The sequence below is a fragment of the Charadrius vociferus genome, unplaced genomic scaffold (genome assembly GCF_000708025.1).
Source record: "Charadrius vociferus isolate BGI_N301 unplaced genomic scaffold, ASM70802v2 scaffold39, whole genome shotgun sequence".
NCBI lineage: Eukaryota > Metazoa > Chordata > Aves > Charadriiformes > Charadriidae > Charadrius > Charadrius vociferus.
The window spans coordinates 60,704-73,046 of NW_009650188.1; the positions used below are offsets into that span (position 1 = coordinate 60,704).

At 34.1% G+C, this 12,343-nt stretch overlaps 1 protein-coding gene across 1 annotated transcript in view; it reads left to right on the forward strand.

Moving 5' to 3' along the window:
• The window catches only part of KCNT2 (potassium channel, subfamily T, member 2), a 154,793-nt gene that overhangs the window by 43,363 nt on the left and 99,087 nt on the right, over positions 1–12,343 (forward strand). The window contains exons 3-5 of the mRNA XM_009892872.1: positions 3,936–4,035; positions 7,888–7,936; positions 9,858–9,917. Coding sequence (XP_009891174.1) covers positions 3,936–4,035; positions 7,888–7,936; positions 9,858–9,917 — 209 coding nt within the window. The remainder of the gene's footprint in view (positions 1–3,935; positions 4,036–7,887; positions 7,937–9,857; positions 9,918–12,343) is intronic.

The following is a 12,343-nucleotide window of genomic DNA, read 5'->3' on the forward strand; positions in this document are numbered from 1 at the left end:
TCTTCATTCATTATTCTGGTTTTGGAAATATTTCTATAAACTGATAAAACGAGTCTTCATCTATGTCTAATGTTAACCTAACTTCCACTCAATCTTCTGCAAGCAAATGTCTAATCAACTTCAACCAATGCATGAAAAGCATTTTACAAAGGTGTCAGCAAGGACAAAAAAAAAAAGAGAGAGAAAAAGATGACATATTGGTATAACTTGCTTGTACTTGCCAAGATCACACACTGCGTTTTCACAGCCTAAAATAAGTCTCAAAGGGAAAAAATAAGTGAAGTTTCAATTCAGTGGAGAGGGAATAAAAGATAACCATCACCAGGATATAAATTATTAATAGTATATTTTGATCCAACTCCTAAAGCCAGCTGCTACTGAGGTGATTTTGCTAAAGAACAAAAATATATTTGGGACTTAAGAGAAAGGAACAGTGGAAGGTGAGCGTAAAATCTTCAGCTGCTGTCTCTTTCACTCTCACTTTGATTTAGATCAACTCTCTAAATCAGAGGATTAATCTCCAAAAATGGTTGTAAGGGAAAAACCAAGAATTTGTAATAAAAATGAAAGTCACAGTCCGTGCTAGTGAAGTATGATGTATCACTGTACTTAAAAGTCCCTGCAAAAAGTAGCAAATACTTGTTCGAACTGAGATGGAAACATTAACATTTGACGTAGCTATATTTATTTCCTAAAATGAACAGATTTTGAACTATTCCTATCAATTTCTTCTTTTAAAGAAGACAAAGGATGGTACACCCTGGTTACGTAGACATAGTGAAATTACAATCTCATTAAACAATACATAACTGGATAACAGTATATAGTTGTTGTAGCTGAATGCAAGTTTCAGGCACCAGTGTCAAAACATAGAGATATTCTGTGCAAATGACCCTGCTAGTTAAACAATCTGGCTATGAATGGAAAAAAAGAAATTAAGTCAAGCAGACAATGTTGATCCACTGACAGCATGTAAAACAGAGGACAAAAATAGTCAGCCAGCAAAGAGAAATATTAAATGCTTTCTTTGTCACAGAGTAATTAATGAAAACCTATTTTAAATGCCTTCTCTAGTGACTGTCCCCTCCTTCCCATATTTGAAATCCTAAATCTCCATGATAGTGGAATAAATGCATTTCTTCCAACTCACAGGTGACATTGCCAACTATGAGGCTACAGAAGATTTTGACCAAAGAGAATGATTATTGGGTAGTCCTACATTAATTATTAAAGCTTTAGCAGGGGTGGCTAAATATGCTCCCTCTGACAGTACATCCTATTTCTAAAGGCTGAGGCATACAGAACTAGGAGATGTGACCTCCTGAAATACGATAGACTTGAAGGCTTTTCTTCCATATTTATATTGTAATAACTGACCCAATCACATATGGTCCAAGACCTATCCTAGTGCTGTACTTTATATATAACAGTCCATGATACACATACTGTATCTATGCTAACTAGAACCACTGGATGAAAGCATGACGGGTGTGAAAACCCTGCCTTGTATTCAGTGGGAAACAGCCTGGGGAGATATCCAGAGCCTGAAGCACTTTTAGGCATAGTCTCAAATAGATCTATGGAAATTTAATATTTGAATACTTAAATAGTTCTAGGTCTTTTAGGACTAAGGTTTGAGAGTTAAGAGTTTAAGGCAGCTGCCAGGAAGCATAGGTCCCTTGTATTGATGTAGTTTTTAAAATCAGAAAAGCACCATTTTCTTTTGTCATTTAAACCAACATATAATTTCAAATGATAATTAGAAACCAGGCTATTATCAATGCAGAAAAGAAGTGTTTCACACCAAGATTAACATTTACAGAGCTAAAAACCAGAAGAAACAAACAGTAGCTTACTAAGAAAGTTAGACAACACAAATATGTTAAGGAAAAGAAATCCTGGTGGGGTGGTTTTTCTGTTTACTTGGGGTTAAGTGGTTTTTGTTTGTTGAGATTTGCCTTTTTGTGGTTAGTGAGGTTTTTTTGTTTGTTTGTTTTTTCTAAACATTATCTGCTTTTTTTGTTGTAATAGCCTAGCTGTTATAGCAACCATTCATACTCCAGCAGACTTTCACAAAAGGGTTAGTACAGACAAACAATCCATGTTTTCTTCAGCAACAGTTCAAAAAGTACTGTAAAAAGAAAAGCATTGGGATTCTTCCTAGTCAAATAATGGCATGATAACACACTTACTTACCTTCCACAGCCCCCCAACCTACTTAGTACTCCAACCCCTTCACTCATGTTGGGGAATAAATAGTCTGTGGCTAATTACTCTTGATAGGACAGTAGGAATCACTAGGTTAATGTTCACAAACCTAATTGCCAATAACAGCTGTGGGACTTCTTATGGTTGGGACCACAGGATTTTAACCCCTAGTTTACAGATGACAAGATGCTGTAAAAGTCTATCTAGTTCTCATGTGATAACTGCAACTTCACAGTTAAAAGTAGTAAGCAGTGTTGCATAACAAACCGGAAGATTTCTTTCAGCAACTGCATGGTAGAATATTTAAGAATCTATTTTTTATTTTTCTGTGTTTGCTGTAGATTGCATTTCAATGGGAGGGGAACTAGTAGATATAAAAGGTGATTTATCAGTTTTATCCGTAAGGTGTTCATTTTTCAACTTGACTGAGTAAAGTAAAAAAGTATGTCATATTACTGTAAGATATGTATGATTCTTTCCTTAAAAGGGAATGTATGCACACAACTTTGGGTATGCATAATGAAGCTGTAGTTGTTAAACCACAGAAGTAATTATACCGAGTTCATCAGACTATCTTTTCTATGACTGGATGCAAATGAAGTCACATCTGTGTAAGAGTCAGTCAGTGGTATTCTGCTTTGGACAGAAGGGTTCAGCCATGCCAAATTGGACTCTTACTTCACAAGACTGAAAAAAATTAATGCTTAAAGTGACCTTGCCCCACTTAAGCTTAGTCAACTGACAATTTCAACTCAATTAGTGAATGAAAACTTTAAACCAAGAGTTAGATGCAAATATTTACACTGGCAAAATTTTAAGACTTTTGAATTTAATAACAGGACTGAGAATTTAAATGCTAATCCTCTAATGACTGCAAAAACTGATTAAAGTACAGTTAAACTCTACTGTAGTAGATAATAGCTCAAATTAGCACTGAAAGGAATTGCCCATGTGATAGAAGCAAATGTCCATGTGGATCCTTTTGAAGGAATCCTGTCTTTGTGCAGCAGACCTATGTTTGTGGGAAATACTGTAATATTTTGTGCTATATCCTTTCAGCTAGAATGTTTCAATATTAACATGGTCCGTAGAACAAGTTGTTGCTTCAGTTCTGTTGTACATTCAGCATGACTTCCAGATGTCCTGGTTCTTGGATGCATAATTACACAACTTCAACATTAAGTAACTACATTTTAATATTTTATAGGTTGGGGTAGTATGCATATAGTCTGTATGAGAAGCTACAGCATGAAGACTTTCGGATATTAATATTTAAATATTTGCCATTCTATATTCTCTGCCTATGGTTGAAAGTATGTCTTCTTCATGTCTCTGTATCTTGCATCTCAAATACCGTATGCATATCTGATTCTCCATTCAAGGGGACTTGTAAAACTGCTAAAGACCTAAAGAATGTCATCACAAAAGATGAATGGCATAGAATAGGTTTCAAACAAATGCCTGAGTAGTTCTTTACATTAAAATAGACTGAGTCTTAACTCAGAGATTTCTGGAAGCTAGAAAGGTTATTATATGTGTATCTGAAAGGCTTATTATTACATTCCTCTGTATGATACGCCAATCACCCATATCAGGGACAGGTTAGCGGCTAGATCGACCTTTGCTCTGTTGCAGCATGGTTATTCTAATTTCTTTTAGTTTTACCTTAAAAGTGGATGAAACTGTAAAGAACCTGAATTTATTTCTGTATTTTCTTTTTAAAATAGGTCTGAGAATACGATTATTCAATTTTTCTCTCAAGCTACTAAGCTGTTTCTTATACATAATTCGTGTGCTCCTGGATGATCCTACACAAGGACTTGGATGGTAATGGTGGTTTTTTTGTTATTTCTGCTTGCAAAGCATTGTTTAACTTACAAGAAAGAAATTAATTTAATCAATAAATGTTTGATATTCTGTCAACAGGGATTTGGTTTTATGTCTTACAGATGTGTTTAAAGTATTATAAAGCCAGTCATACATTGTGAATGTAAATAAGAACCAAAATAACAATATTCTTTTTTCACTTTACTGCTAAAATAATCCTGGCTATTTGCTCAAATACTGTGCATCAGATATAGTTGTGCAAATATATCTTTTCGTTGTATTATTACATAACATTTCTATGTATCATACTTATGTTTATATTTATAAAAATAAAATTGCAAATATCTGGTTGCTAGTTTATGCAACAATAATTTTAGGATTTTACTCAATTCTACTTAAATAATTTTACTTAAGTAATTTTACTTAAAACCCCAGATCCTGGAAACAAACAGACAAATATATGAAACCTAGCTTTCATGCAGATGACACTGATGATAATTTTGTAGCCCTCTGCTTTCTCTTAACGCTTAGAAGAAAGTGAGACCAAAAGTGTATTCTATACTCATGATGATGTATGGTCATAATGTGTGATTTTGCACACCCACAACTGTCAGTATGGTATTCTATATGGGTCATTGTGTACTCTTCTTTTTTTGTTTTTTTGTGCGTTATACAATCTATCACCAATTGTAGAAGAAATTCTATTTATCATTTATTCAATCCTGTACTTCAGTTGTATTTGTGTCCTGGATATATTGTATCTTCTTAATTCTAAATGCTAATAAGCACCACATTTTATTAACTTACTTGCCTTCACTTCATTTGATTCTACTGGCCTTAAATACTGAAAGAAATAAAGCACAGATGAAAATACTAAGCTTGAGATGATAGAACTAGCACTCTTCACACAGCATTAGGCAAAGGACAATGTATTACTTCTAGTTTTAATATTTGAAAATACGTTAAATCTAATAAGGGCAATACTATAAAAAACCTAGTGCACCAGAGAAAGGCTATATTCTACAAGAACCAAATCCAAAGCAAAGTGAGTTAAAGAATACCAGCTTTACTCGGCAGCGCATGAGAGAGGGATGTGTGAATGGGAAGTACAGAAGATGCATTTGAGAGGTTTTTTTTGGTCAAAATTTATTGTAAGAAATTAGAAAAAGGACCAGAAAAAAGTCTCCCTGGAAAAGCAAGAACTGCAAAAAACTATTTCTTGACTCCACATGTATCTTAGAATGTCTCTTCAAGGAGAGGAAATGTGTGGGGAGGAAACAAGCTGTAAAGATTTTGCAAAACCTTTAACAGTGATGGAGAAGAGAAAATCCATCCTTAGAAATTTAGTCATAGTAGCACAGCAACTTAGGGACTTGAAATTTTACAGCTAATGATACTTTCCGGCATGAAGAAGCTGCTGATATTGTTTTGTTATGAGAACTCTAGTGATCCCAAATGAGTGTATTATACTGCAAGGTTATATCTGGGTATGAAGAACAGATTGGAACATCAGCACTTCTGCCACAGGTATACTTTGATAGTTTTGTATTCATACACAAAGATTTTTTCTGCATCTTGCAGACTGCTTAATTCCCCAGACCTTTCCTGACATGTTTGTTCCTTCAAACTAAAGGTTTAACAATTCACCAGCCAGAGAGTGTATTTGTCTTTTTGATATATATTATTCCCTTATATTGTGTTGTGGTACATTAGAGAGACTAGTTAGTTTGTTCTATCTCTGTATAACATTTGTCTGTCTGAGCGGTTTGAGATAAGTCACTTCTGCATGCTCACCAAGACTGCAATCTTGGAAGCTACGCCAGACAAACCAGCCCTGTGCCCAAAAGGTGCCCTATTAATGTCAATGGTTTTGCCTATAGAGATCCTGAGGGCTTGATACCTAAACTACTGCCATAATGCGTTCTTACAAGTGCAGTGTTAGGAAAAAAAAAGTCCTTTCTAGGTACTGTCACAGCCTGATGAAAGAAACTGCTCAGTGTGCTAAGAGCATGGCTACAGAAAACATTATCACCTGGTTGTTTTTAAAGTGACAATTCTGGAAGAAAGGCTTTTCATCACAGACTCCCCCTGCAGATTTATTTCCTGTTTTTCAGAAATGTCTGCACAAGTTAGTGTCTTTCATTTACTCCTTCAGGCACAGTGGGAGTACAGGGAAGTGCTTAAGACATAAAGTATTCTTATTAATGGATATCATTTAGCAGCTGTCCCACTCGTAGTCGGTAAAACTACAGCTACTACTAATCTGTGGTCTGCAAATCCATTTCTCTTCTGTTATCCTTGCTTGCCAAGGATAATCAAGGATATTTTTCATCATTTACATCAATATATATTCCCACATCCTTACATGACCATTTGAAGGCAGGATTTATGCCAGCAATTCAAGGCAAGATAACATCACATGTCCATAGCAGATATTTTTTTACATAGGCGTCACCAGTTTCTTACTTGAATTACTGCTGCATGAATCTCAAGCCCTCCTCACAAGAGGATATGAAGTGTGACTTGATGCAGTTTTTCCTGCTGAGAGTATGGCAGGTATATGCACTCTTTCTATCCCAGCCTATCTATGTGATTGGACTTCTAGTATCTCTTGATCTTCAATATTTATTGTTTACTTATTTCAGCTTTTGAAAATATAATTTCAGTTGTTTTCTTTTTAAATCGGAACGTGTTTGAAAATAAATCTTTAAAAAATATAACCTGGAATGCTTCACAGTCCTTTATCTACAGATACGGAGCACATATGGAACTACTTTCTAAAAGTTGTTTTACGTTTTTAAATGTCTATATCCATTGCCTGGGGTTTCAAACTATTGCATTCATTTTACAGAACACTTAATAATGTAATTAACATCCTTTTCCTCCTGTATATTTTTATGATCATGTTCCCATATACATTTGCTAATGAAAATGGACTTTGCATGGATGGGATGACAACTATCAGTAAGGAATTGAACCAGAGTTGTTCCAGTCAAAACTACACACCTGGAATGATTGATTGGTGAGTTCTGAATTTAAAAAAGCAAACCAAAAGTCCACATAATGGTGGGAAAGGGAGGAAAACTGTAAGACAAATCCATTTACATCTGGAGTAGTGAGATTTTAACATATAACAGTGATGTTTCCATAACTCTCAAGCAATTACTTCCATGTTCCTGTGTATTCATAACTGCCTTTAATATTTTAAATGTTTCTCTGATTGTGTAAGTGAACTGCTGGGTTGGATGCTCTGAATTCCATCAATGCTTATACCTTGAAGAAAAAAAAAAAAAGGATGCCCTTATTTAAAAAGCAATTATGACTAGCAGTAAATGACTCATGGATGCCAGATTACAGTAGTATCAAGTGCCTATTATCATTGAGATTAGTGAATACTAAAACAATATGAGATTTTTCAAGAGGTAACAGGCCCTGTGAGTTAGATGCCATTTATATCGTTACACAGATAACAAAAAGTTCATACACAAGAATTGTCAAGTTTCTTTATACTACCACAAATAATTATTCCTCTGCATCTCTAGAATCAAAAACTCAAATTGATTTATTCTTTCTGGAATCATAGGGGATGAACTAGAAGCCATTGAAGCCAATAAAAGATTTTGGTGTCACTGGGTGCTGGATTACTCCCATGGGAACTCAATGAATGGCTCTGGATTAGAAATACAAGCAATGTCAATACTCTGCAGATAACTATTACTGAGAATTTTTTTTTAAAATAAGGCTGTTCTAATTTCCATTCACATGTTCAAATATTTTTTTCTCTTGATTTTGTTCAAAACACTAACCAGATTTCGATTAATTTCATATTTATTTTCTTACTATAATGAACAGGTCTCCTATTATTTGGGTGAATAGAAGCTTGCCTTTATGGGGATTACAGGTAATATGTAAATGGACAATTTAACTATTGCCATTTAATAACTGTTGACAATATTGATTTACAGCATTTTAGTGGTGTTCGGATATTCGGAAAAGTTGATATTAACAAAGAAATCTAATTGATGACCAAGTGCAACAAAACCATAAAGATAAACTGATCTGAGCTGATTTGAATTTATATGGCTTTACAATATATTTATAAAGCATTAAATCTTATAACAAAATATTGTAGAATTAATGTCTTCTCTTAGACTTATCAAGCTCTGTTGAGTCAAGTAGTCACTGTTTGCTCTAATGATAAGTTTAAATTTCATAATTGCTTATGGCTATCTTTTGACATGCTTCATGGACTTTCTTGTTAAATACACTAGAAAGCTAAAATTACTTCATAATATAGAAGCCTACATGGTTAAAGGAATATGTCACAAAAGATGCATTACATCAGTGCTTTGTGAGTCTTTGAGATCTTTTGAAGTCTGTGATTCAGTACTGAGTGTCCTGGAGCCTGTTCATTTTAGGCACACTTCTTTTACTTGTGGACAGTGCTGTGGGACTTCTCCCTGTGAAATGTGTTTTTCTACTAAGAATTTCTTAAGCTTCCAGTATGGTTATACCATTATATTCTTACACCGTGCTTACTGCAATGCCATTACAATGGTTTGTACCTCTGCATAATATACAATTTTATAAAGGGAAGAATCCCTTGATGAAAACACCTTTCAATGCTTTGCTTAAAGTATGCACAGTTTGAATAAATTTTGACCTAGGCATTCAGATTACTGTGTCCAATTATATTAAAAGATACTGAGAAATTTATTTGCTTATGATACAGTCTTATTCTAATAAGATTTTTGATAAACATAGGAATTTATACATATGTGTATGTATGTGTATATACACATGCATTTGCAGTAGGATATATAGAATAATTGCAAACAGATTTTTTTTTTTATTTGAGATACAACTTGAGTTTATATAAACTCTCTTATTTGGAGAAACTGATATCATATTTTGATTGCATATTTTAATAATTTTCCAATTCATAACATCTTGTTTAATTCTAGATAATGATATTGTGACTGTAAATAGTGCACTCTTCTGAGTTTTCAGTAGTAGTGAGCATTAGTTTAAAATTAGAAATTCTGAGGCTTGTTTGACTTCAGGCTCCAGCTGAATTTGTACATCTTCTTGATAGAATATGGCCACAATATACATTAAAATACAAATATTTGTTATGCAAAGGATTTAAGTAAGTTTTGTGGTTATTTAATATGTATAAAGTTTTAAGTAATTTTTTTACTTTGTTAGTATTTTACTATTTAAATATTTTTAAGAAATGTAGTACATACACTAACTACATATAATCTAAGTGAAGGCTGATAAATTGAGCTCCTTTGCATTTAAATATTAAAATCAATAACGATTAATCTGTATTGTTTTTTGCTGTTTTCAACTTTCGGAATTATACACAGTAAATAAGCATTGTTTTTTCCAAACATTCATAACACCTTTACAGAAAAGTAAAGAGCTGACTCGCTTCCATTATTTACAGCTTCCTCCTTCTCTCTCTGTCTCTGTCTTGTGAAAAGATCTTGTTACCTTTTAGGAACAGACAGCTGAAACTTGAGAAACAATCTGGCAGGCTGTGTATGGAGCTCTCTAAAAACCATGGAAAGGCTGCTCTGAAGGCTCTCTGGAGTGTTATACTTGGAAGAGAGCAACAAGACTCAAGTCACAGCCCATGCTTTAGTCAGAAAAATAAGAATATCTAAGCTTCATGCTAAATGCTGTTAGCTGAGATGGTTTCAGACGTTGCATGGAAAAGCTGTTTTTTATTATCTTTTACTTTTCATTGTAATGCTTAATGTCATATATTCTTTACAAGCCGGTATTAATACATGCATTTTATCACTTCACTTAAGGTTTCTGTGGCTTTAATAAGTCTCTTTGAAACTCTGCTGCTGAGTTATCTAAGCTACAAGGTAAGTACTTTTAGTTACTTTCAGGCATAATTCATCACGAAAATGCATGTACAAGCAGAAAGTTGAGAAAAACACACATGTAAAGGACAGCATATTGTCACAGACAGCCCTGTTCATGTTTCCCAAATTTATGAGCAGACAGTAATATCTAGAGAGTGGAAGTCAGAAATGAAATTTCCATTTTTTTTCCATTGTCCGCTGGCACAATGTAATTTGAAAACACATTCTCAAAAGTGACCTTGGTTTTTGGATACTGATTCTTCAAGTGCATGGTTTTATATCTATCCATAATGCAATGAACATGATTCTTATTGATGTCAAAGCTGTAGCTACTCAGTATCTATAACTCAAGTTTCAGGCGTCTTAAACTGCACACCAGAAAACTACTCCAAGACAGCACTTGTTTGTTGTTTGTTTTTTTTTTTAAATTATGGATACCTACATACTTGTGTTATCCATCTCTCTGATGCTGTTGGAACATCTTTGCAAAATGCCTTGAAATCATCTGATGTGAATACAATATATTTTTGTATTTACACTTTCCTGAAAAAGTTATGTTTTCCTTGTATTTATATGCAATTTTCTTCATTACATTTTGTTATGTGCTATCTTAGTGAGTTTTTGGTACTCTGCATTTTTAGTATATTCAGGAGAAAAATACCAAAATAATTTATGAAAGTTAATATGAAAAACTTGATTTCTGAAGCTGAAGAATATCTTGAAGCATAATCTCTCTTTTTTTTTTTAATTTTTGAATTACTGACATTCAGTAGCTATCAGAGCCACCACTGAAGTGGTGTACTTAGGTGTGCTCATCAAGTGATTATGACATAAATGTTTTCCTTAGCACCCAATAACTCTAAGATGCTTAGAATTGTTTACTGTCTACAAATTGTTCTTCTTAGTCCTTGTAAGTACCATATACTGTTTACGTGTTGGGGTTATAAATGCAAATCAATTATAGGCAGAAACAATCCAAAATTAACACATCTAGTTCCAAAATAGTAACCAGCAATCACAGTTTGTATTGTTCCTGAGTTTGTTGGGCAGCCTTTTCTCCCTATCCATTCTGCTTGTGGTCTGCATCAATTTCAGTGAGTACAGAAGATGAGAGAAATATTGGCAAGTCAGCTCTCATGAGAAGTTACTTATTAGTGTGCAATAGGTGTAAAGCTCTACTATCCTGATTTGCTGCAAACATCTGTCACAGAAGTTGGGGCAATTTTATGATGGCTATATTTCTACCGCCCACAAGGGAATGAGAGTAATGTAAGGAAGAATAGTCATACTGAAATGCACTTTGGCAATCCACCTGATGCAAACACTTCTTTCCCTCTGGTCCTGTCCTCTTAGTTAAAATCTGGAAATGTCATGATAGAGCCATTTACCCTGTTTTACACCAAGAAGGCTGTTATTTTGTACACTGTAAGGACTTTCTGCACAGCCAGCATGACTGAAGGACTCCTGGTTCATGTAAATTTGTGACAGATTACCTATTTCATGCCAACATTTCCAAAGCTTTTACAATTTAGGCACAAGTCAGCATTTGTATGCACATTGCTAGGATTTCACAAATAACTTGTAAAATAAATAAAGCAGTCATTTGAGAGAATACTCCAAGGAATTTGCCTTTCTGATACTTGATTGATGACATATGAGAAATGATTCAACATGCAGAATAGTGAGGACATAGTAGTATATCATGCTACTAGGATACAGTGAATATGCATTTTTTTATTGCTTTTATATGGGGAGGAATGCAAAGAATGTAGCACTGTATTACACTGCTGATCACTTGGATTCAAGAATGAATGGTTTACAATCTTCGTTCTCACAGCTTAACCCATTACATGAGAGTTTGCCCTTGGCCAAAATTCTGAAAGATGTCTACGTTAAGTGCCAAAAAGCTCTGAAATGTACTGAAGTGTTTGTGGCAGAAATACAGAACTTTGATCTTGTAGTGCTAATTCAAATGTTAAACACTAGATTGTCTTCCTTACTTCTCTCTCCAAAGCAGTTGGGAAAAAGAAAATACAAAGTAAAAATAAAAGAAGATAAAGGCAAAGGAAGAAAGTACTCACTATAGAATACTGCCGTCTTTCCCTAACTTAATTTAATTCTTCTTTTTAATACTTATTTCTTAATAAGTTAACATCTTAACAGAAGGATTAGAATTAATAAAGAGAAATATCCAGACCACTGTGACTAACATGCAGAAGCTAATGAAACAAGATTAAGAGAAAACGAGCTGGTATTATTTCTTTGGAAAATACATATTTGCATTCCTCTTTTGCTTTATATTTTGCCATGAAGGTCTATCAGAAGGACGTACAGAGAGTGGCTCATCATTCATAACAAATGTTAGTATGGACAATAGGGCAGTCACCTGTGCACAGGGGTAATGAAAACAGTGGATTTGATGGTAA